This window comes from Sander lucioperca, chromosome 23 (assembly GCF_008315115.2).
Source record: "Sander lucioperca isolate FBNREF2018 chromosome 23, SLUC_FBN_1.2, whole genome shotgun sequence".
NCBI classification, from domain to species: Eukaryota; Metazoa; Chordata; class Actinopteri; order Perciformes; family Percidae; genus Sander; species Sander lucioperca.
In genome coordinates this window covers 18,614,131-18,640,776 of record NC_050195.1, presented here as the reverse complement: position 1 = coordinate 18,640,776, position 26,646 = coordinate 18,614,131, and the positions used below count along the sequence as shown (strand labels likewise).

General features: G+C 41.5%; 2 protein-coding genes across 8 annotated transcripts in view; one reads left to right on the top strand and one right to left on the bottom strand.

The window, feature by feature from the left end:
- Positions 1 to 12,253, top strand: part of lmbr1 (limb development membrane protein 1) — a 41,230-nt gene extending 28,977 nt beyond the window's left edge. Inside the window, exons 13-18 of one of the 4 annotated variants that reach the window (XR_004896446.1) lie at positions 3,558 to 3,631; positions 3,890 to 3,980; positions 4,598 to 4,664; positions 9,895 to 10,056; positions 10,613 to 10,754; positions 10,825 to 12,253. Coding sequence is in view for 3 of the 4 variants with exons in the window: in XM_031292900.2 (XP_031148760.1) it covers positions 3,558 to 3,631; positions 3,890 to 3,980; positions 4,598 to 4,664; positions 9,895 to 10,056; positions 10,613 to 10,698 (480 nt within the window). In the remaining variant the exon portion in view is untranslated. The other 3 variants (XM_031292900.2, XM_031292899.2, XM_031292902.2) reach the window with 3 other exon arrangements.
- Positions 762 to 26,641, bottom strand: rnf32 (ring finger protein 32). 4 transcript variants are annotated; one of them, XM_031292904.2, is made up of 8 exons: positions 26,555 to 26,641; positions 25,736 to 25,958; positions 25,518 to 25,660; positions 24,006 to 24,163; positions 23,330 to 23,438; positions 14,683 to 14,850; positions 13,582 to 13,816; positions 762 to 896 (listed from the first exon to the last, which is right to left on the bottom strand). In XM_031292904.2, exons 1-7 carry the CDS (start codon positions 26,567 to 26,569, stop codon positions 13,586 to 13,588), a joined length of 1,047 nt encoding a protein of 348 aa, XP_031148764.1. In that variant the 5' UTR covers positions 26,570 to 26,641; the 3' UTR covers positions 762 to 896; positions 13,582 to 13,585. The 4 variants fall into 4 exon arrangements, with proteins under 4 accessions (XP_031148764.1, XP_031148763.1, XP_031148766.1 ...); XM_031292903.2 differs by lacking the exon at positions 762 to 896 and having other exon boundaries at positions 12,602 to 13,816; XM_031292906.2 differs by lacking the exons at positions 762 to 896; positions 26,555 to 26,641 and adding an exon at positions 26,316 to 26,380 and having other exon boundaries at positions 12,602 to 13,816.
- Between the last annotated feature and the right edge of the window lie 5 nt (positions 26,642 to 26,646).

The following is a 26,646-nucleotide window of genomic DNA, read 5'->3' as shown; positions in this document are numbered from 1 at the left end:
CGATTAAACATTAAGAACGAATTTTGATTTAAGATTTGAGTTGGATTTTACAAGGTGTTTATGGAACAATTATCACTCAGTACAAGCGCAAATAACACTGCTGGATGTAATCTTCATGACAATATGGATGATATGGAGTGAAGAAATGTGCTTGAGACATCAATACTTGAAAATATTAAGAGTAATCGTTATTCCCACATTTACTTTCGGCAGTCTGACTTCAGTTCACCACCTCACCATCTGTGTCGCCAAGTCCCAGTGGCCCTCATTTATCAACCTAACGTAGAAACCAGCGCAGTATGAGCGCAGAAATCCTCTTACGACAGGCTTCACGTGTGATTCATGAAACGTTCGTATCACACCAATCAGAGCGTAAGAATGGTCGTATATTGATAATTGCAGCGGCTGGAAACAATCGTAATTTAAATATCACGTCCCAATATATTCTCGTTTTTGAGGCCTCGCCCCTATAATTTACGACATGGCGAGACGTAATCCGGCTAACAAGTGGCACTTTTCAGAGGTGGAGATTGAAACCCTGATATCTCAGGTTCATTTGCACTAACGTGTACTATTTGGCAGCCTGAAAACTGGGATTAAAGGCTGAAGAAAGAAAAGAATGCGGAATGGAAAGAGATCACTGATGCAGTCAACAGTGTTGCCATGGTAAATCGGACTCCAGCTGAAGTTTATTTAATATACAGGCTTATATTGCAATCTCTACACCTACCTATATTTAAATAAACACACAGCAGCGGAGTTTATGCAGTGTCTTTTATTTTACTCATGTTTTTTTCATGAGTCAGAGCCAGGCAACAGCTGTGAGGGAGAGTGCGTGTCCTCCGCTCCCCCGTGCTGGACCGATACCCCGACCCTGTCTCCTGACATCAGAGGGGCTGGAAAAACAAGCCGAAATATGTCGGTCAATAGCAGAAATAAATCGTTCACTTGTGGCCATCAACGACACTTTAAAAGAGAAACGAACACCTGAAGAATAAATAAAAATGTTGTGCATCGTCATGTTTCCTGTATTGAGTATAATTGCCAAACATAACACTATACCTTTTTAAAAGCGTAAAAATAATATCCTGTCTCCTTCGTATAGCCCCCAGTTGGGGCTGTGCTGGACACTGCTCTCTGGGCATCGGGTCATCTGGCTCCATCACTACATTTATGGCACCCTGTTTTCCTGCGCGATGTGCAGAACTTAGGGTCCCCCCCCCCCGGCTGATGCAAGACAGACAATCCGATGGAGCGCTCCACCGTGGCCCGTGCGCGTACGTGTGCACTGTTGTACCGGTGCATAGAGGTCTTCTAATAAAAGAGCCAGATCTGATTAAATTCTCTTTCTCCTGTTAAACTGATTATATGCTGCACCGCAAGTCCACACTGACTTGAAAACTTGCGTACACGAGTTAAGACCAGACGTGAGATTTTATCGCAGCCTACACTCACGTTCAAATTGATAAATGCCTTGCTTTGCATAGGAATCGGCGTACGGCCGTCCTACGCCTGTTTTAGGTCATACGCACGTTTCATAAATGATGGCCACTGTCTCCATAATGTGCGTACGCATGGGTCCGAGTTTGCGTGGAGGACCGCACATTCTCCCGTCAAGTTTGTTTTTTATAAATCACAACCTTTGCGTGGGAAGTGGTGTACGCACATTTTCAGCCCCGTTTTGTGCGTACGCCACGTTTATAAATGAGACCCTAGACCCTTTCAGAACTCTGTACCTGAAGTTAATGGCACCTCTATATTATATTTACTGTGTTTTTAATCACTGCTTCCTTCTCCTAATCGTTAGATGTGCGATAGCCGTGGGAATTATGTGGTGTGGATAATGGTAAGGAGTAGTGAGTAGTAGGGGTAGTGAGTGAGAAAGAGTTACGACTAGAAGAAGAAGAAGAGAGTAGAAGAGAAGCATTAAGATATCTTCTGGTTACCTTAGTTTTCCATGTTTAAATAAATTAAGTAAAAGAAAACTGTACTTCAGGGACACACCTGTGGTCAAATGGTCAGGACATGAGGCATAGTTGTGTGTGTTAATACGACGTGTGCAGGTATTGCAAGGTGTTAATCTTACAAGCAACAAATGCAATGTGTCTGCTGAAAGAACCATGGCAGGCAACACAGGCTAATTTACCAGCCCCCTCTCCACCGAGCCCTCCCTGTCTTTGAAAAACACACAAACACACACTCCATCACCCTCCCTGCTACTGGAATGTAAAGAAGTAAGAGTTGAAAGGAGGCGTACTGTGAAAGCTAGCTGTCCTTAGCGCGCACATACACGCATATTGCAAGTGCACACACACAATCTTAATGCATGCCCACCCTCCCTCCATTAATAAATTACATCAGATGCTGTCTGCTAATTCCCTGTGTAAGACAGAAAGAGCACTGCACCATGGCTCTGCAGTAAGCTCCCAGGGATGACAGTTGCATAAAAAGGCATGAAACAACCTGCCAGGCTTTCCTGTTTTCCTTAGGCTCTTTTACAAAACAGGACAATCAAAGTGGGTTAGAAAGAAATAAAATAAAATAAGAAACATCTCTGACCATACTCTAAATACATATACTGTGCATTGGTATTGCAAGAATAGCAAATACTAACTGTATATAAGCACTGTACATTGATGCCATGCATTAGTATGGCAAGGTGCTGTATTTTAATTGCATTGTTATTCAAAAAAACTGTACATTGAATATATGTACACATGATACAGAGACAGGATAAAGGATAGGAGTATTGTACTGTAACGATTGGGAATATACTGTATAGTTGTAATAACATATACTTTATATCTGCATATGATTATATACAATATCTAAAAATGCATATAGTTTTAGGCAGTTTTTAAACAACTTAAGAGAAGTTAAATAAGTGATTTTTTTTTTTTTTTTTTATGTACAACTTGTATAAGTTGAAAGTGAGCAGTCTATGGTCACTTCTTACTTGTGGACATAATGTATAGTACTGTAGATGCCCCATACAATACACTGATCCTTTTGATCCTGAGGATCAAACCCTGTGCCAAGTTCAACAAAAGCAAATATTTATCATTTGACTACACATATGTTTGGTATGTTCAGCATATGTAGATTTATGTCTTTTTCCTGCTCCAGTTTCAAAAGGCCTTAGGGCTTTAGGGGTTGGGGTTGAGGTTGGGGGGGGGGAACGCTAGTGTTTGCTGAAGTATTTGTTTTGTTGTTTTTATGTTTTTGGCTTGCTTTCAGCCTGTACACTCTTCTTACCGTAAGCAATGTTCCGTTTTTGTTTGAACACCTGTTCACATATTGTTTGATCGACAGTGATTTGAAAAGAGCCTCTTTCATCTTGTTCCATTCATTACTTAGCCAATTTGATTCTGTCTTTCTCAAGTGGGGAATTTCTTCATGCACCACATACTTACTTTGCAGGATTTCTGTAATGGCTTGTGTATGCAACTGCCTGCCTGTCGTTTCCCATTTTCTTTTTTTATTTGTGATGTGTTGATATAAGATTGGTGTGTGAGGACATTGAATAACCCATCTTTCTGTCTGTCTTCATCTACCAGGACCGAGGCATTGGGAACACCTCTCTGTCCACATTTGGCGTGGCTCAGGCAGTGCTGGAGATCATCCTCATGTTGTATCCTTTTAGTGACCCTCCCTTTGTCTGTGGCCAAAGTAGCATGCTCCATGGCCAAGAGCAACATTGTCAAGCCAGCTTTGTTTACCCAGGACGTAGTTCAGCCGGACACCTTCCGGAAGACATGTTGTGCTGTTTCGTCACCTTTTATCGAAGCTGAAAAGGTGTAGACTTGGGATACTTAAAAAGACGACTCAATGAAGCTGCTTTGCTACCAGCAGAGAAGTGTTTTTGGTCCTTGATTGATTTTCTCAACAGCTACTTGATGGTGTCCTCTGTCGTCGGGTTCTACAGCCTGAGAGTCTTTGAGGGACTCACTCCTAGGAACGATGACACAACCATGACAACGGTAAAGATGGGATGGAAGGAGAGGGTGTGGGGTGAAGTGGGGGCAAGGGTGCCAAGATTGCTCCTAAGGTGCTGATCTGTTTGGGACCCCCTGTGTTTCTTCTATTTCCTCTTTTTCCCCTTCTCTCTCCCGCCTTCCTCTCACTCTGAACTCCTACTGCTCACTAATGTTTTCCTCAGGGCCCCCTCAATGGCTTTAGTTGATCTGTCCAATATTTGTTTGTGATTTGCGCAAACACTGGCAAAGTGCAAGCCCCTTTCTTGTACATCAGAGGGAGAGTGGGGTTTTTGGGAGGGGGTGGAGGATGCATGCTCTATTTGGCCCATCGTGGCACCTATTCACTTGGTAATGAGTTTGGGAGTGGTGAGGCTTGTTAACTAGCCATGACGCTCCAGTGAAAGGGCTTGAAAGGACAACGGAGAAAACCTGGTAATGAGCAACTTCAGAGTTACTAATTGTACAATATGTGGAACCAATTTAACATCGAGTGGTGTGTGCATGTGTGAGCCCGTCTTAGCTGAAACTGTTGGTACAATGGGTTCTTTTTCGTCACACGTCTCGTAACTGTACGTTACATGCTTGAGAGATCTGAAGTTTGATTATCTGTTGATTTGTAGATTATTGGTTGCTGTGTGTCCATCTTGGTCTTGAGTTCAGCCCTGCCAGTGATGTCCAGAACTCTAGGTGAGTACGTGTGTGTGTGTGTGTGTGTGTGTGTGTGTGTGTGTGTGTGTGTGTGTGTGTGTGCCTGTATTAGAGTGTGTTTAGGCATACTGTGTGTACAGATTAAATGTTTAAAGCATTTTGCTACCTTTGGACAGAGCCAGGCTAGCTGTTTTTCTCTGTTTCAAGTCTTTATGCTTAGCGAACTGTCTGCTGGCTGTAGCTTCATATTTAGCAGAAATAGTGGTATCGATTTTTAATCTAACTCTTGGCAAGAATAAGCATACCGGTATTTTCCTAAATATCAAACCATTTCTTTAAGAGAAATGTAGGTTGAACTGAATCGTCAGAGATGTCATCACAACAACTTTGCCACTAAGAACCAGAATGAGTAAATGCCCCTCCCCCACCACAGTTTTCAGATGCTGCCACCAACAGCAGACCATTAAGGTTAGCAAGTTGAATTCTCCTATAGTTTCCCATAGTGACATTAGAGTGCAGGGTGAAGGGGTAAAAATTACAGGAGTAGCACAATCACAATGGCACTAATAAACATGCAGAGTGCAGAGCACAGCTGTTCAAATAGCACTACTTTGTGTGTGTATTTGAGTGTGTGTGTGTGTGTGTGAAAGAGACCAACAGAGTGGGTAAATGGGACGGAGCGAGCATACAGTGACTCATTGGGAGCTTTACAAAATATCAACAGGTTCTGCTTTGTGACGCTGAATAGATTAAAAGGAATAAATGCATGAGACAGAGTTGAAGAGAGAAGGCCTCCCAGCTAAAGAAAAGACGTGGAGAGTTGAGTATGACGAAGTGAGATGTTAGGAGACAAGAAAGGGTTTTGTGTCTTGATGTGAGGTGTTTTTTTGTGCATGTCAGTGTGGGAAACGTGCACTGTATAAGAGAAAGGGGAACTGTACCACCACACAAAGTATGCTAAAGTATGTCTGTTTTAATACTTTAATAACAAATAGTGTGTTAATTTAAAATGCATACTGTATAATCACCAGTTTCCAAACAGATGATAGTTGGTTGGAGTTGTTTGTTAAATGGAAAAGCTGTTTAGGTTTTTAAGTTGAGTGGTTGCACTTTATCACATAGTTTAGGCATGTTAACTTGGGTACCATGGAGTTTGATTTAAATTTGTGTAACATACTTACGGTGTTTACTCAGCTTTATAGAGAGTTTCAGCTTATTGTTGGTGTCCGGCCTGCAACTTTACTGTTTTGTTGTATTGCATACATACAGTATTTATACTGTGTGTGCACGCTCCTTCTCCTTGTGTGCAAATTATGATGTAAAAACCAGTGGAGAACTATGGAAGTGAAGAACCCTAGTATCTAGACACTAATATGCATGGGCCTTAAAATATTGACAAAGCTTTTTAAAACATGGAAACAAAAGTTTTAAAATATGACACATTGAAAACCGTTTTTAAAACATTGACACGGTAGCTGTTGTTACTAGCCACTATGATAACATTAATGTTCATTGATGCAAAGTGCAAAGCCTCGTTACTTGAACCTTGCATACCCCCTTCGCCGGGTTCGTCTTTCTCCTTTCTCTGTCTTTCGCTCAAAATAAAAATGTATGGGCTTTATTTTTACAATGTTAAAGCAAATGGTCATACATACAGTATATGCCTTTTATGTTGTGATTTCTAGATTGGTTCATAGCCAGATGCAGGTGTGACAACTATGCCAGTAGCCTCACACATTAAGTGTTGCTCATATATACAAAAAATAATCTCACTGTGCCATACAGTCCTGATGAATCCACCTTTGCTTCTTGGATGCATGACCAGATGCATGCTAATGTCTCCAGCTCCGCCACTGTACCCCTGACATTTCAAATGCCAAGCATCTTTTTACCCACAATTAGATTTTCTCAAATTACCAAACCAAGATCAAAACCTTTGGCATTAGAAATGGATGTAGCCAGACCACAGTGGCAAGTTGTATCGACTGGGGTCTCCATCATCTTTCTCCCTGTCTTTTCACAGGCAATTTTGTTAAAGGTCCTTGATGCTTGCAAACTGCTTACTGCGGCTGTAAATACATCTCTCCAGACACTGAATCGATTGCCAAATCTAATTGACGACAGAGGTTGTGAAGATGTTACAAGAGAAGTAGAATGTCTAAAGACTCGTGCCTCTCCAGTGTGCCACATCTGAATCTAATTTCTGCATACAAATGACTGAAATTGTTGTGGTGCATAAATTTAACATATTGATGTGGTAATTTCCTTGGTCACGGTTGCATGTAAAATTAACATCTCAAAAAAGACAGATACCATTGGTAAATTAAATAAAATTGTACACATCAGGTTATTGAAAGCTTAATTATATTCCCTACATTATTTTATTAGATGGCACAGCTGGCCGTCCTCAAGGTAGAGTGCAGAAACACCCGGATTGGCAGGCCAAAATGGATAAGCAGGAAAACAATAGGGCGTTGAAGGCTTTCCAGGCACCATGCAATCAGCTGTGAAAGATGGTTTAAAAATGGGCTAGCAGTGTGGAGCTAAGAGGAGCCTGCAGGAGAAACCACTCCTTTATCTCTGTCTGAAGGTCCTGGGAGAGAGATGAAGTCCACCTGCGTACCACCTTTGCTGCTATACTTAGTCACCCATCCTTCCATATTCCACAGGGAACAGTCCTTACAATACTGCTAACCAAGACCCAGCCGAGTGATGAAAATAAGCATAAACCTTGCAGTGCAATGGGTCAGCGGTTGTTTCTGTAAGCCAGAGTGGATTTGTTTCTGTCTCTATCAAAAAAGATACATAAACTTTGTTGTATGTTTTGATGACAGCATTGTCAGGCATTACAGTTTTTCTCAGTCGCTTTGGTACATTTCTCGAATTATCCTCGACATTTGCAAAACAGTAAGTGCATTTCTCAAAACAATTCATACAAATAGCAAAACACCATGGATTACCTGCAAAAGCCAGTCTCTTGCTCAAAATCCTTAGTTCATCTCTCAAAAGTAAATATCTGTGTCAATGAACATGTCAGTGCCATCAGAATGGCAAGTCCTTGTGTCATTGTGTACGGATAAGACAGTCAAATTGCTTAGTCATGTTGTCAATATAACAATGTACTCTGGAGGGATGTTCTGATGTAAACTATGGCTAAAGTTTTGATGACAATTATTGTAAATTGTAGGTTACACCTTAGTGTATGTGGGAGTTTGATTGCAAGAGACTGGACAAGATTCACATTTACGCTTTTACGGTTTGTACTGTAATTTGTTGACAGACCATGTCATTGCGATACAGAAAGGAAAAGACAGCACTGCATAGCACAAAGAAAAAAAAGAAATGTGAACATAGGACATCTCCTTAGGGAAAACTGTACATTCAGTGCTGTAGGAATTACAGTGCAGTCTTCCTACACCTCCTGACATTCATCGTAACATTGTGTTGTGCGCTGACTATATATATACTTGCCAGTTGATGGTTCATGAGATGCACCTTCGTTAGAGTAAGTCAAGATTCACCTGGGAGCAATTTACCAATTCAGGACAGATTTAGAAAAAAAGTCTAATGGAAATGTATAGAAATATGCTTGACATATTATGACAACTTGTTCAACCATTTTGCATCTAAAGACGTATGCTATGAACTAATGCCTAAATGTTGTGGGGGGGTGAGACTATTCAACAGAGACCCATTATAATACATTTTGATCAACATGACATAAGCAATTGATAATGTAGGAAACAGCAGAGAATTGTACATAATCATTTGCATGGATGTACCAAAGCATTTGCAACTTGTTCAAAGAAATGAGAAAGTGCTTTTTTGATGTGCACAAGTGACACAATGATGTGAAGATTGAACAGGTAGTTTTCAGGAGAATTTCAATTCTGATCTGAGAAATGTACCAAAGCGACTGAGAAAGACTGTATTATCTATTAAGGTTAAAAAGTAAAAAAGATTGTTGTAAATATCAGGTACAGGTTTCGTTTAAGAGTAATCTCTATTCTTGGATTGAAATCTGACAGAAATTGTGCAACCCCTCAGCTCCGCGGAAACTTACAAGATTGTGCTTGTTTATTGTTTGAATTAGATATGTCGTCAGCTCAGTGGCTGACTCAAGTAGATGTGTGTACAGGTGACTGTGATTCTATGGAAGACTTGGAAGTGGCTTATATATATATATATATATATATATATATATTTATATATTTATATATATATTTAATATATATATTTATATATATATATATATTTAATATATATAATATATATATATATTTAATATATATAATATATATATATATTTATATATATAATATATATAATTTATATATAATATATATATATATATTTTATATATATATATATATATTTTATATATATATATATATATATATATATATATTTTATATATATTTTATATATTTTATATATATATATTTTATATATTTTATATATATATATTTTATATATATATTTTATATATATATTTTATATATTTTATATATATATATATATATATAAAATATATATATATTTTATATATTTTATATATATTTTATATATATTTTATATATATATTTTATATTTATTTATATATATATATATATATATATATATATATATATATATATTTTATATATATATATATATATATATATATATTTTATATATATATATATATATATATATAAAAATGAACGTGATGCACATAGGGCAATCGATTACATTAATGGCCACGCAGTTTAATATTTGTTTTTCCAGGCTGAGATTATACCTGTAACGTACATAACAGTTTTTTGTATGTAAGCCCTTCTTTCAAATTGGATCTTTTTACTTGTTCAAAGGGGTGGACCATTAAAGAGAGACACTTTTCAAAGTGTCGTAACTGTAGACAGAACAGAAATTCCTAAATTGTCCCATTTGCTACAGCCCTATGGTTTTGCTGATAAGAATTTAGTTTATGAACACAATCTTGGCCAGGGGGAAATCTGCAAAATGAACTTCCTTTGTTTTCCCAGTTTTGTTTATTTTCTGGGATTTGCAACAATTTGGACTTCAGGGGAAAACATTTTGTTTCTTGGTTATCATACATCATGATAAATGATATATTAGGACTTAAAAAAGAAAGTCAAACCGAAATAGTAATCATAATGTCATAATACAATAGTTAGTCACAGAATCCAACCAAGACATTACATTTTCCCAATGGGTGTCGACATGCTTTCTAACCCAGTTAACTGACTTGTTTCTCTGTCCTTCACAGGTATCACCAGGTTTGATCTCTTGGGAGACTTTGGGAGATTTAATTGGCTGGGAAACTTTTACATTGTCCTTTCATACAACCTCCTCTTTGCAGTCGTGACAACACTCTGTCTTGTGAGAAAATTCACCTCAGCGGTACGGGAAGAGCTTCTAAAGGCGTTAGGTAACTGTATCTATTTATTTTTCATGTGTCCTGAGGGTTTCTAACCAGCACCTTTTTAATATACTACAACGAACTAATTCCAGACTGCACCACATATTCTTTAATTGTCCTGCAATGTTTAACAAACAATCCTTGCCTTTGATAAGTTGGATGTTTTGTAGAATATAAAGCAATCTATTTCGTAATACCACTTTGACTAGTCAAATTCATAAAAAAAAAAATGTATCCACAAAGGTTTAGTCTGAAACACTGACAGCACCAACCTACTCTGTGGCTTTGGAGGTAGATAGTGTTTATTTCTCTCAGACAGCACAACCTGGAGTGACAAAATGGAAGAAATTGCAGCGAGATCCAATGTGCTGGGGGACTGACATGTGACAGAGGATGGGGCTAGTCTCAAAGGCTTGTGGTGACAGGCCCTGGATGTTTGATACACATAGGGTTAGAAAATGTCAGACAGAGGCACTGAGGGGGAAAAAAGCACATCAATACCTCTGTCTAAGTGAAAGTCTGAGGCTTTTAATGAGATTTCTCTGCCTTATCTCCCCCTGCCCAGGTCTGGATAAATTGCAACTGTCAAATAGCCCCACGGACCCTGAATCTGGGAAGCTCTCGGCAAACGGGCATCAGAAAACTCTGTGAAAGGGACGACACACACACACACACACACACACACACACACACACACACACACACACACACACACACACACACACACACACACACACACACACACACACACACACTCTTCGACAGTACTGCTGAAAGGTGAAAGGGATTGGAAGGAACTTAATAAACCCAGGCAGTGTCTGACGGATGCTGCAAATGGAGGCTGAGAGCAATTTAGCTTCGTGACATTCCATCCTCTGCGTCTTGGATGGAAGCTGGGACAGAGCCAGGGATGAGACTGAGGAGTGAAATAGACTGGCATCACTGCAGTGACCTTGATGTAGACCTTAACCGCGACTGTGATTTTAAACCACCCATCTCTTGCTTCAGGGGCACTCCCCCCCCCAGCATTGCTACCTGTTTTTCTTTTATAACCTCCTCACCACTGCACTAGACAAAAGCAGGAGGGTAAAGCAGGTGAAACTGTGTTTTTCTAAGTCTTACATCTAGCTAAAAGGCAAAGGGTTATTTTCCATTACCCTGCTCCTTACCTGTATTCAGTATAATAAATAGACCCGTATTTCCAATAGACTCATTTTTTAATGCCAGTATGTCCACGGTAATTTGTGCCGGTGATACATGGAGCATTTGCAGTTTATGGTTTAATCATTGGTCGTTGGTTGTTATGTGAACGGATACAGGCCTGATAAGGTGTCAATTTGTCTTTTTTTTTTTTTTTTTGTTTAAGCTCAAAATGTGAAAATAACATGTGCTTTTGAGAAGCATGAAAGAAGTCAAAGTTATTCACTCATCACAGCCATTACATAAAACTGCACAGCATCAATACAATTCATATTATATGCATTGGCACTGTCATTACTGACGCGTCAGATTTTAGCACTCGTGCTGTCATTTGTCTTTTTATTTGGCTTTACTCAAGTGCGCTTTAACTTTATTGATGATGTCATTAGTTTGTATGAAGTAGGGTAAGAACTTTTTTTAGGTGCTCTAGATTAGACTTTAAGAGCTGTCTCCTCTTCAAATGTGAAACTATGGGAGTTATATCCACTTCAGTTCCAAAGAGCTTTAATGCATTTAGAGCTGATCCTATGGTTGTATTTCCTAAAATTGGTTTTTATGCACATGGTAAGAAAATGTCATCACATTTTTGCTCATATAAAAAAAATCTATTTTAAATTAACAGGGCACAGAACATTTTTTTTGTCATTTTTGTAAATGTTGTATTTACATGTACATATTATATTGTGTTTCATAACTCTTTTGCATTATTTGGATGTAAATATTGGGCTCTCGTTGAGACCACTGAGGGTCTGACTCACTAAGCAATCTGTATTTTGTTGTACATATTTTTTATCAACACCTAAATCTAATGCAAACCTGTAACAGTCTCATATAGAATGCATGAGTGAAAAATGTGCAACTTTGCAGCTGGTAGAAAGACTTGGTGACTCAGGCCCCATTTACATGTAGTCATATTGCTGCAAAATCTTCTGAATTGTTATGTTCTTGGTCTCCAGTACCACCTTAAATGCCTTATACGACTAGCATCTCGTAGGCTTAATGTTAAGGTTGTTTCTTGTTCTGTGTTGTCTATGTACATTGTTTGTCTCTAGACAGTTTCACTGTAATCCCCTGTACGCCACCAAATGTCTGGTCTCAAGCCAGCTGAATAGAACGTACATCTTGCTTTTTGCCAAGAATGTTGTCACAGTAGCTCTTATCTAGTCAGAGGCTCCATTTTGAGACTCGTTCATTACCCATAAGACTTGAGCATGGTAAGGTTGAGTGATCTAATGATGTTTTTTTCATTGCGTTATAGACCCCATTTGTTTTCATGGTCAGTAAAGTGACATGACAAAAGAAAGTAATTTATATATGCATTGAAATGTGTGTTTTCTTAAGACAGGGAATGTTCTACACCAAAGCTATTTCCAGTTCCATCATAGTTGCGCATACATTCGCTCAGCTGCAGACTGTGGTAACACGGGCTCTACATTACTTACCAGTGAACTGTCACTCCCCTAATAAAACATCACAATCACTACTCGCAGTGGCTTTTGAGGTAAGAACTGAGAGGGCCATTTTCTATTCAAGCAAGCTTTTCTGGTTGCCTTTACAGTACATCTCTGTGTTGTGTGGGGGGTTCAAAAGTTGAGGGTTGGCCTGTATAAATGAAGCAGCTTTTTTTCTGTACTGTCTATACAGTATGTCAGTTGGTCGCTGCATGTAATTTTTTGTACATGTTTTGTGAATGTATTTTTTTACAATTTCTCAGTTTGTTTAGTTATTTTTGATGTTTGTGTGTTTGCAAATAAAAGTAGAAAAAAATGCTTTGTGAACATCTTTTCATTCATCAGTGTGACACCCTGGACATCAATACTGACAGATGAGTTACATGCTGTAACTATTTCCCGGCGACTAAAGGCAGGACACAGTAACTTTCTGGAGTCTCTGCAAGACTGCAGAAGTTACTGGTATCCCCAGATAAAAAAAAAAAAAAAAAAAAAAAAAGTCATGTTTACATTCCTTTTTATGTATGGATTAAACAAATTAAATACAATGTATTATATCATTAGTGAGCTTCAGAGGGCCTGTTGGTTGATTTTTTTTAACTGTGGAGAGAGCCAAGCTAGCCCACCTTTATGCTAAGCTATGGTAAGCGCTTCCGGCTCCAGCTTCATATTATAGCAGGAAAGTATTTCCCAAAATTTTGGAACTATTCTTGTCATTGTTGAGTGGTTACAGCGCATGCCATATAACCGCAATGTCTTGGGTTCAATATCAGCCTTAAGACCTTTAATGCATGTCATAACCCTCTCTCCCCCATTTCTACACTGTCCTTTGTCAAATAAAAATAAAAAAATCTTTAAAATGCCATCTTGCATAAATTTGTACCTGGTTAGATGGTTTTTTTGTGGTAGACGGATCTGCACAGGGGACAGGAAGGTCTGCTCTCTATAGAAAAGGCCTCAAAGGCCTCTAGACAGAGCTGATGGAAGAGGTGGGAACAGGACAGAAGCATGGTGCGTCTGTGTTGCCGATGGCTGGATGTACCTGCTTCTGTTGGTAGGCTTGGCCTGCACAATGCAGTCAGGCAGATGGGACAGTCCCAGACATCTCTCTGGATAACCTGTTGGAGTTGGAAACAAAATAAGTTTGACTACCTTAAGGATATTCATACCTTGTGTTATAGAGGTCTATTTCGGTTCTGTTTTGTTGATTGAGGTTAATAACAGTGATATTCCCGCCACTGCCATGTCATAAAGAACTCTGAACCAAATCAGTTGGCAACTGACTGACAGGTTTGATCAAGCACGATTTGATAACATGTTTATCAGTGATCCTTATAAAAACAAAGCAACACACACATAGCGCCACCAATGATTAACCAGAGACAGCTTCCTGTATTTAGGGGCCAACATGCCCGGCCGTTAAATGTTTCATAACGAGCTGCACTCTGCTTTATAGAGTTTTCACCCGTGAAAAAGGTGCAAGGTATGTGTTGAAAGCACATTCACTGTTTGATTCTCCATGTCAAGGCTGAGCCACTCCTGCCTTGTGCTCAACCTTTTCACACCAGATAAAGAAAAAAAAGACATCTTTGCACACACCCCGTCCCCTCTATGGAAAATGGTACTGGCTGCAATGAAAGCCAACAATGGAGCCTTATGGAACAGCAAATCTTAATGCCTTTTCAATTCCTCCACAGCAGTCAGGGCGATGAAAAGCCTGCCGTGCATCATCAGACTGGCTCATGTTTTTTGTAAACACGGAGGATTATTAGCCTACTCGCTGCCATTCATTTGATAAAGTGAATGATCACCTCTGGAGAAGTGTACTTTTTATACAGCAGCTGTGATGCTTTCGTCCCCATGCAAGCGGTAACATGTCAAGGGAAAGGCAAGGCTGGGAGAAGAAGGATTAGATATTTTTACGGGGGCCTTGTTTAATGATAGAAGTGGCTGCTGGTTCAGCAGAGTGTGTCTTGTTCCTGACCTGGCTCTGTATTCGATCCCAGTCACTCTCCTGAGGTTCAGAGACGTGCTTTCTCTCCAGCTGCTGAAACACTTGTCTGCTTGATGACAGGGAGCGGTTGATATCACTCAGAAAAGCCTCCGTGTCGGTGTGACAGTATCGGACAAAGCTGTCATTCAACTCCTGCAACTAATTTGAAAAACCATTTTAGTGGCACAAAGGAGGCATGTTTCATTCAGATACACAATAGAGTCGTGTTTTCGGCGAAGGCTAATTGTTTGTGTGTATTGTAATGGCTGAGGCACGCTGACAGGGTGCAGTTGTTAAACAGCCAGATCAATACAGTCACGTCTCCCACTAACATGGAGAATTAATGGAAACCAGTAAAAAAAAGACAGTGCTGGGAAACGTGGAAACACACATATCTAACACCTTTACTGTTCTACAAATTACACATAAACATGTCCTCTTCTCTGTCTTGTACACAATGTTTGGGAAAAACGTTAAGTAATTTATTAGTTTTAGTTTCTGCCCATTCAGTGTCGTGGAATTACTAATTACTTCCAAAATAACTTCTATAATAATTCTAATTAATTCTAATAACTTTACATACAATTAATACCACATTTCTGAACCATTTTAACCAGGAGACAGGTTCCTATACTTGGTCAGTGGGCAGGTGTTTCTCAATGTATACTAATGCCAGAGTATACATTACACATTGTCGATATTTTACAGATTTATTCCAGTATTTTAAGACATAGGATATTCAAATGTGACTACTTTAAGAGCAATAAATACAAGATTCAGTATTCGGTATACACCATAAAGTTATTCATGGCAGAGGCTTTGAAACAACATTTAGATATTCAAACAGTTAGTTAAATGAATAACATACAAAAAATCCAAATACATAGACATTTAAAGTAGTGCTGTCAGTTAAACGTGTTATTAACTGCGTTAACACAAACCCATTTTAACGGCGTCAATTTTTTTATCGCAAGATTAACGTTCTTTTTGGCATAGCAAACTTTGTAGTTTTTTCCACATGCTGTTGCAATAACTAGTAACGATAGAAAAACTACAACACCACACTGGATCCAAATGGTTCCATTGACAAGACTAAAGTGATCTGTGTGTTTTGTCGTTGTGAACTGAGCTATCATCGCAGCACGTCCAGTCTGAAATACCACTTGATGGCCAAGCACACAGCTGATGCGAATTCTCCGCCTCCTCGTCAAAGCCAGGTGACAAAAGCACAAAGCAAGCCAATCCACTTTTCCATGTTGATAAGAGCATTAAAATGAGAAAAAAATAATTGGACAAAAAGAAATCTAGGGACATTTAGAATAGATACAAATGTGCGATTAATTGCGAGTTAACTATGACATGAATGCGATTAATCGTCATCCATCCATCTTCGTCCGCTTATCCGGTCTCGGGGGTAGCAGCAGAGCCACATTAACCAGCTCCGACTGGGGGATCCCGAGGCGTTCCCAGGCCAGGTTGGAGATGGAGATGGAGAGAGAGATATATATATATATATATATATATATATATATATATACATACATACATACATACATACATACATACATACATACATACATACATACATACATACATACATACATACATACATAGATAGATAGATAGATAGATAGATAGATAGATTTTTTATTGATCCCAAAAAATGGGAAATAACGTTGCAGCAAAATTTCTGACACACAGCACACATACAGAGTAAACATTAAATACTAGGAAACAATATACATGAAATAATAATAGAATAATACACTAGCAATATTTAAAATATAAAATATATACAATTTGGAAATAAAATGTACAATTGTTTCAATAGATATAAACTGTAGAAACTGTATAGAAAAAATGTACAACTTTCACTAGTAATGATTGTGCAAGGTTGTGCAAGGTGCATTCAGTGCAGTTGTGATGTATATGAGTCTTATCTAACACTCAGAGATGAAGTGTTAAAAAGTTTTATTGCCTGTGGTAGGAATGATTTCCTGTAGCGGTCCGTGCAACATCGAAGCTGTCGGAGCCTCTTAGAGAAGGTGCTCCTCTGTTGGACCAGTGTGGGGTGGAGAGGGTGGTCGGGGTTATCCATGATAGATAACAGTTTGTTCAGTGACCTCCTCTCCACCACAGCTTCAAATGTCTCCTGTTTGCAGCCAATAACGGAGCCAGCCTTCCTGATCAGTTTGTTCAGTCTGTTTGTGTCGCTGGCTCCGATGCTGCTGCCCCAGCAGATGGCGGAGGAGAACAGAACGCTGGCCACAACAGACTGGTAGAACATCTCCAGCATCTTGCTGCACACGTTGAAGGATCTCAGCTTCCTCAGGAAATAGAGTCTGCTCCTCCCCTTCTTGTAAACAGCAGTGCTGTTGACTTTCCAGTTCAGCCTGTTGTCGATGTTGACACCCAGGTATCTGTACTCCTCAACCATGTCCACATCTCCACCCAGAATGCAAAGGGGCTGCAGAGCCGTTCCCTTCCTCCTGAAGTCATTCACCATCTCTCTGGTCTTATCCACATTCAGCAGCAGGTGATTCTTACCAGACCACTCCACAAAGTTGTCCACCAGCGCTCTGTACTCTCCCTCCTGTCCATCCCTTATACACCCAACAACTGCAGAGTCATCAGAGAACTTCTGTAGGTGACATGACTCTGAGATATAATCCCTCCACCTAGTCCTGGGTCTCCCCCGAGGCCTCCTCCCAGCTGGACGTGCCTAAAACACCTCCCTAGGGAGGCGCCCAGGGACCATCCTTACCAAATGCCCGAACCACCTCAACTGGCTCCTTTCGACGCAAAGGAGCAGCGGCTCTACTCCGAGCTCCTCACGGATGACTGAGCTTCTCACCCTATCTCTAAGGGAGACACCAGCCACCCTCCTGAGGAAACCCATTTCGGCCGCTTGTACCCTGAATCTTGTTCTTTCGGTCATGACCCAGCCTTCATGACCATAGGTGAGGGTAGGAATGAAAACTGACCGGTAGATTGAGAGCTTTGCCTTCTGGCTCAGCTCTCTTTTCGTCACAACGGTGCGATAAACTGAATGTAATACCGCACCCGCTGTACCGATTCTCCGACCAATCTCCCGCTTCATTGTCCCCTCACTCGCGAACAAGACCCCAAGGTACTTGAACTCCTTCACTTGGGGTAAGGACTCATTCACTACCCGGAGAAGGCACTCCATCGGTTTCCTGCTGAGAACCATGGCCTCCGATTTAGAGGTGCTGATCCTCATCCCAGCCGCTTCACACTCGGCTGCGAACCGATCCTGTGAGTGCTGAAGGTCACAGGCCGATGATGCCATCAGGACCACATCATCTGCAAAAAGCAGCAATGAGATCCCCAGCCCACCGAACTGCAAGCCCTCTCCACCGACTACGCCTCGATATCCTGTCCATAAATACTACAAACAGGATTGGTGACAAAGCGCAGCCCTGGCAGAGGCCAACTCTCACCTGAAACGAGTCCGACTTACTGCAGAGGACCCGGACACAGCTCTCGCTTTGGTCGTACAGAGATTGGATGGCCCTGAGAAGGGACCCCCTCACCCCATACTCCCGCAGCACCTCCCACAGTATCTCCCGGGGGACCCGGTCATACGCCTTCTCCAGATCCACAAAGCACATGTAGACCGGTTGGGCATACTCCCAGGCTCCCTCCAGGATCCTTGCGAGAGTAAAGATCTGGTCCGTTGTTCCACGACCAAGACGGAATCCGCATTGTTCCTCTTCAACCTGAGGTTCGACTATCGACCGAACCCTCCTTTCCAGCACCTTGGAGTAGACTTTACCAGGGAGGCTGAGAAGTGTGATACCCCTGTAATTAGCACACACCCTCTGGTCCCCCTTTTTGAAAAGGGGAACCACCACCCCCGTCTGCCACTCTTTAGGCACCGTCCCAGACTTACATGCAATGCTGAAGAGGCGTGTCAACCAAGACAACCCCTCCACACCCAGAGCTTTAAGCATTTCTGGATGGATCTCATCAATCCCTGGGGCTTTGCCACTGTGGAGTTGTTTAACTACCTCAGCAACTTCCACCAGGGAAATTGACGACAATCCCCCATCATCCTCCAGCTCTGCCTCTACCATAGAGGGCGTATTAGTCGGATTTAGGAGTTCCTCAAAGTGCTCCTTCCGCCCCCTATTACCTCCTCAGTTGAGGTCAACAGCATCCCATCCTTACTGTACACAGCTTGGATGGTTCCCCGCTTCCCCCTCCTGAGGTGGCGAACGGTTTTCCAGAAGCACCTTGGTGCCGACCGAAAGTCCTTCTCCATGTCTACTCCGAACTTCTCCCACACCCGCTGCTTTGCCTCTTTCACGGCAGAGGCTGCAGCCCTTCGGTACCTTGCAACTGCCTCCGGAGTCTTCTGGGATAACATATCCCGGAAAGACTCCTTCTTCAGTCGGACAGCTTCCCTGACCACCGGTGACCACCATGGTGTTCGTGGGTTACCGCCCCTTGAGGCACCTAAGACCCTAAGACCACAGCTCCTCGTCGCAGCTTCAGCAATGGAAACTTTGAACATTGTCCACTCGGGTTCAATGCCCCCAGCCTCCAAAGGGATGCACGAAAAGCTCCGCCGGAGGTGTGAGTTGAAAGTCTGTCAGACAGGGGCCTCCTCCAGACGTTCCCAATTTACCTGCACTACCCGTTTGGGCTTACCAGGTCTGTCCAGAGTCTTCCCCCACCCCCTGACCCAACTCACCACCAGATGGTGATCGGTTAACAGCTCCGCCCCTCTCTTCACCCGAGTGTCCAAAACATACGGCCTCAGATCAGATGAAACGATTATAAAATCGATCATTGACCTTTGGCCTAGGGTGCTCTGGTACCAAGTACACTTATGAGCATCCCTATGTTCGAACATGGTGTTCATTATAGACAATCCATGACTAGCACAGAAGTCCAACAACAAACAACCACTCTGGTTTAGATCAGGGAGGCCGTTCCTCCCAATCACGCCTCGCTATGTGTTTCCATCATTGCCCACGTGCGCGTTGAAGTCCCCCAGCAGAACTATGGAGTCCCCCACTGGAGCCCCATACAGGACTCCATTCAAGGTCTCCAAGAAGGCCGAATACTCCGAACTCTTGTTTGGTGCATACGCACAAACGCACAAACCACAACCCGCAGGCGTAGGGATGCGAACCTCTCGTCCACCGGGGTAAACTCCAACGTAGCGGCGCTCAGCCGGGGGCTTGTGAGTATGCCCACACCCGCGCCCGGCACCTCAAACCCTGGGCAACTCTGGAAAAGAAAAGAGTCCAACCCCTATCCAGGAGTATGGTTCCAGAACCGAGACTGTGCGTAGAGGTAAGCCCCACCAGATCTAACCGGTAGCGCTCCACCTCCCGCACAAGTTCCGGCTCCTTCCCCCACAGAGAGGTGACATTCCACGTCCCCAGAGCCAGCGTCTGCTGCCCGGGTCTGGTCCATCGAGGCCCCTGACCTTCACTGCCACCCGTGTGGCAGCGCACCCGACCCCAGCGGTTCCTCCCACAGGTGGTGGGCCCATGGGATGGAGAGATGGATGCCACGTAGCTTTTCCGCGATTAAATATTTTAATCGTTTGACAGCACTAATTTAAAGACATATGTTTGGTGTCTGGTCATAATTTCCTGAGGGGGGATGGTAGTGGGGACTTGGGTCAGTTTTTCTAAGATGTGTTTTAAATAAAGTATCTCTATTTATTAAAGCGCCAGGTCACCTCTTCTTTTCTCAAATTGACCAAATTTAAATCTTTTCATTGTCTGTCCTCCAGAACTAATCTGTCTTCTCCCATTTATAGCAGCTGTTGCTAGGCAACAATTAATGTCTACATTTGCATGTTTAAATCCAAAATATATTCAATAGTCAATGAATAGGCTAGTTACAAGTTCCAACAGCACTAAGCAATTGACCAATTAACATAAATGTCTGCATATAACGTAAGCAACATCTTCACAATTAAATGACAACCAAACCATTACCATGACAACTGAGCAAACTGCATCCACTGATGGAAGACCATGTGATGTGAGTGAAAGCTCTGGAGAAACCAACCAAGTAAGGGATCCTTGTGAACACATTCACTGGTTCAATGACTGTATGTGGTTAATGTTACATAGAACTATACATTAAAAGGGGCCGTAGGTAGGATTGTGAAGATCCAGGACTTAGCCAAAACATTTGAACATCGACAACTTCTCAGTCCCTCCCCCCTTTCTGCTAAAGCCCAAAACGGTCTCCTAAGCCCCTCCCCCCACAAGGGAGAATGAATGCGTGTGCATGAGCAGTGATTGACACGCAGTTAGACACCCCCCCGGCCCTGATTGATGCATCTGAACAGGGAGCGGTGGATTATTGCAAATCGCACTACAGGCTGTAGGTGGTGCCAGAGGAGCCGGATTTTTTTTAAATGACCTGCTTCATGTAGTTCTACTCGAACATAGGGTCAGTTTCAGCAAATACGACAGAAAGTTAGTTTTATAAGTCTTGCCTGATGCACCTTTAATGTAGGGCTGCAACTGATGGATCAATCTGCTGAGATTCAATTGATCAATTGATTATTCGGTCTACAAAATTTTAGAAAATAGTAACAAACATCAGATGCAGCTCTACATTAATGTGTTGCACTACATCTGGGAAAAGTAACGTAATTATTGCACCATGTTACGTAGAGTAGCATTAGCCTCAGCACCTGCTTGCACACATGCACTTGTATGTATTCTGTCTGTAAAACACACACACACACACACACACACACACACACACAAACACACAAACAAACCCTATCCCTGAGCCTCAGAATTGCTTTACAGCTAGGCTTTTATCACTAATTAAACAACTGTTGACCATTCGAACGGAGGGTTTTATGAGCCTGGCTGACTTTTTGACAATCAAGGCAAACAGTACAGCCTCTGGTGAACTTTGCCTTGCTCTACAGGAGATGTGGACGGGAGAGGACACAGAGGGGGAAGAGGAGGTGGAGCATAGCGAGCAGAGGCGTTATCTCACAGCAATCCATCTAGATGTTGGTAGTGTCCCCCTTAATGTGTTGACTCAGGGTCGAACCTCCGAAGTGAGTAAAAATTGAAAGCTGGGCATCAGGATCAGCTGATAAGATTTCTGAAATTGACCTGATATGTGGGAGTTTTTTTCCATAAACACCTGTGGCTTCACAGTACAAAGATGCTTTATGGCCTCCTGCTATCCCAAGGAAAACTGAAAGAATAGGTTTCTCCGTCTCACACAGGTTCCAGCTCAGCACTAACACGCCTGTTTGCATTACAGTCAGCTAAGCAAATAAGTCTTTCCCTTGAAAATCAAGTCAATCAGACCTGTCAGCGCTGTGTTGCACAGCTCTTGAAGATCATCCTCAGTGTGACAAAAGATATGAGACAATCTCATGACCACCCACAACCACTGAATCACACAACATGAATGTAAAGTGGCTGACAACGTCTTATGACTCCATCCTAAGCATGTGGACCCGGACATGGCCTAATTTGTTAGAACAGAGTTAATTGGCTCAGTAAATGTTGTGTCTTTGTTTACGTGACATGTTAAGGCATGGTTTATAGGCAAGATGATGGAGACTGACAGGGGGATGGGTAGGACACTCCGACCCTTGAAACACATTATGAGTGTGGCCCTCACACATTTGTCACTTATGCTTAATCAGCCTCTTGAAGTGCAGGAGCACTCTGCATGATTACAATACTCCACATAGAAATAAATAGGGCCTGTTCTTATAGACTTTGGACATACAATGCATGGGTTGGAGCTATGGCTATTTTAGACCAGGGTTATTTGATGCATTTGTATGAGAAATTACTAAGAACTGATGATTGGTTCAAAGATATGGTGACCAGTCTCTTCTTTGGTCATCCAGGGCCTCAGTTGGTGGAGGTTCACTAGGTGGCAATGTTCCCTTTTCCTGAGAGCCACCATGAAGGCAACACAGCCTCAGAGTCAAACGACCCCATCCACTGGCTGCTCTTGAGGCCACTTTTAAATAATCCCTCCATCAAGTCCAGTCATTGCATGATTTATAGATTTGAAATGGGACTAGAGAACAAAGCCTGAAATGACAACCTACGTGAGGTATCCAAACATCCTGGTCAACCTCACCTCTTCACCCTTTCCCATCCAACCTAGTAACAGAGACACACACACGCACGCACACACGCATGCACGCACGCACGCATACACACACACAAAGGAATACCAGAACCCAAACATGCACAGAAGACATCAGGTTTTTGTGTTGACCCTGGAATGTCCAGACTGTTTGACTAAAACACAAAACTCTCTCCACATTAGTGGACAAACAGTGTATGATTCACAAAGCATCAAAGGAGCTTGAGAGGGTGAGAGCAGGTGAAGGTGTCTGTTTCTTTGTATGTAGGTTAGCAGTAGGGTCAGTGAGTGCTTGAAACCCATGTCTCAACCCTCAAGATGTGATATTTGTCGCAGGCTTTCTTTGACCAACTAAACAGTCTGAAAATGTTAGAGTGAAATGTAGGAAGAAAAACTAGAGACTTGACGAGACAAACACTAGGCAATGTGACCTTATGTATGTTAAGTGTGAACCAAAGAAGCAGGATTAATCTATAAGCACCTTTTGTGATAAGTCCAGACTCACCTTTGCTTCGAAGAATTTCCGTCGCAGCAGTTTGTCTTTTGGGCAGATGGATTTTCTCAATTTTCTGTATCTTCTCCGAGCAACGTAGCCTCGCCAGCATGCCTGAATTCTACACACAGACAAAATAGATTCAAAAAAGTTACTCAAAATGTTTTAAATGTTAGAAACATGGGGTAAAAGTCAATGTCTTTGCAGACATTTGAAAAACACTGTATTTATTGATTGCTATGATTATGTGAAGCCATTTGCTTCTTGGTAGGGCCAATTAAATTTAGTGAAAATGAAATGACATTATTTCTCATAAAACCTCAAGCTAGAATAGCAAGTGTGGCCCCAACTCAGATAGCCATATACAGTACATATTAACAACTTTTTATGAATACAAAACTTGATGTGAAATTGTGATAAGAGCAATTTGATCATGCCTCCATTTTTTTATGCAAAGCAGATTGACTGTACTGAAATGTGCATTATAAATATAAATATTTTACAGCAGCTGAACTTTTTGAGTATTTCATGTATAAAACATTTTAATATTTGAGGATGTTTTTTCCTTCAGCACTAGATAACAGATGTTTTGCTAAAGTAAGGTGAGATTGTGTGATGAGTTCTTGTTGTTCTGCTGTTAATTGGAATGTTTGTATTATTATTTGTTCTTTAAATTTAGTGCCCGTACCTGATGGCACATTGGTGTCTGAAGAGTCGAGCTGCATCGTAGATCACCCGTGTCTCATACTGCTCCTTTCTGCACATCGGGCAGCACTTCCTCCCAGAAAATCTCTCAAAGGCCTTCAAACATGCTCTATGGAAAACATGAGAACAAGACAGCAACACCTAAAAAGAACCAGTGACATAGGTTATTTAGTATATGTGAAATAAAAATGGTATCATGCATGCAATGAAACACGAAGAAGCATCCAAACCAATTTCATAGATTGACTAACTATATGAGTTGAAATGCCTACAGAAGATGCTGCTGAATGTGTATTGGTTTTCAAGTTTTCTTAAAGTGCTTAGAAAAAGCTCTCATACAGTATACAGTCTGTGCACATGCTGTGTGTGTATGTGAGCCTTAAGCCATGCTAAATGTGTGTCTTAATGCACGTATGTGAATGTGTGTATCTGCTTTTAAGTGTTATTTGCTGAGAGGATAGAGGGAGTCAGCAGGACCCCCAGTGGGCCGGCTAGGATCTGGACTATAGTCTCCTCTACCTGTGAGAGGAACTCTTTTATCATCTGAAAGGAGGCAGCCACAGCTATGGGGCTTGGCACACAAACCAGTTTACTCAGATCTCTAGAGGGCAGGGGGGAGGCATATTGATTTCCTTTTGTTTTTGGCCTGACCAACACACTCCATCACCAGTGAAAGGGTCCCCTGCAGTGTACAATTTCCAGGAGCTCGACAAGCCATTAGAGCACAGAGAAATTTCACATCTCCCAATGCTTTAAGGTTATAAGCTACAGTACGGTTTATGGACAGACACACAATATAGAACGGGAATAAAATGTAATAGAAAGCAGAGTAACATTTTCTTTTTAGGTCCAGTCCTATTACTGAAAATTTACGATTGGTATTAAATGAGCTGGATAGAGAAGCAAATATTTCAGTCTACACACAACTGCTGCTGTAAGCATTTTTAATTGTCATATTAATGTTTGAGTGCAACACAAGACTGTGGCGCACAAATGCATTGTTACAATATGAAGGCTTGCAGGAAAATGCCAAATCAACAAAGATTCCCTCCTGTCACCTTCCCTTGTTAGCAAGCTCTAATTAACTTTTTTTTTTTCCTTAGTCAAACTAATATTTACACGTGCATCTATGGCAACTGTGCTTTGTGAGGCCGCCTATTCTAGTCCTGCATTCTTTAGGAGATTGGCATCTTAAAAGGGGATCTGAAAGGTGTAAAAGACTGAATGACCCTCACAGTAACACACTGATTGCTACATCATCACGTCACAGTTGAGTTCCAAGGCAGTATGGGTAAATTTGTACAGTTGTCTACACAGATTAGAACATACAGGAACTGCAGGGGGATGTGGTGGTTGGGGGTGGCTTTGTGTGCGTGTGTGTGTGTGTGTACGGAAACACAGGTTTTCCTGAGGACAGAAAGAACATTGGAAACATGTAAGAAAGAAAGAGCTCTCTCACAGAGTATTAACAGTAGCTACTGTGTTGGGGGAATACCTGAGGCTGAAGGCAAAACTCCTCCCTGCATATTGCACAGGGCTGAGCTGAGTCCCCCTGCTGAACAGACCTCGCCTTGACCCGAGTCCATTCGTCCTCTGTCAGTCTCCCTGCAGGGGCGGCCACCAAACCCAACTTCTGAGCTGTAGGAAATAAGAAAAATACTGGTTATATGGCCTATTTAAAGAAATGGTCTCTCCAAATAGTGTTAATTTTACCTAATGTTAAAGGAGGTGGAGCAGAATCAAGCACATATTCTCTCTCTTCTTGCTGATCTTGTGTCTGCAGACCCCTCTCCACTCTTTTTCTGGGTGCTTGTATTTTGTATCTCATCAAAGGGTCAGAAAGTGAGAAGTTTGGATGCAGCAGGCTGCATGTGATGTGGTCTTGAAAGGCAACTGAGGTGATCACCAACTTGTTGCTAGCTTTAGATGTCAAGCCCTGCAAAAATATGACATACATGTTCATCACTGCGTTTACATAAAGTGCTGCATGAGGCACAGCAACATTTTATAACCTTGGCAAAGTAGCAAATGTAGACTTTTTATTTACGTTATCTCAGACCAGAATCAGCAATAAATACAACGTTAAATGCATTCTGATCCACACGGTCTAGACACAATACTAGCAAAATGTATGAATAAATCACTGCATGGCCAAATGGAAAATGCTATAATTGCCAAAGATAATTCACTTAATGCCGAAACGAGTGCGCCAAATAAATTACTTTTTAAAACCGACACAAAGCGCTTGGCTACAGTCTATCTTCTTGTTTTACTAAAAGATGATAAGTCTGACCTCATTTTAGTCATAAATTGGAGAGTACGTTGGTTGTTCTCAATGTAAACGGAAATATGGAGCTCGAGTCACACTGCCATCTCATTAAGCTCGCAGGTGCAAAACAGGAAATTTAACTTGTTGTTTTACAGACTGAATGAACGTATAAGAAGAACCATGACGATATATCTACCAACGTTTTTCCTTTTTATGAATTTACAAATTAACAAAATGGGATGAAAAGCAGCTAAAATCCAAACCTTCCGCATTGCCATCCTATCAACACAGTGTTTGAGTGGTTACCAGGTAACCAGTCCAGGCCCTCCTCCTCTCAACGCGGGGCATCATTTCT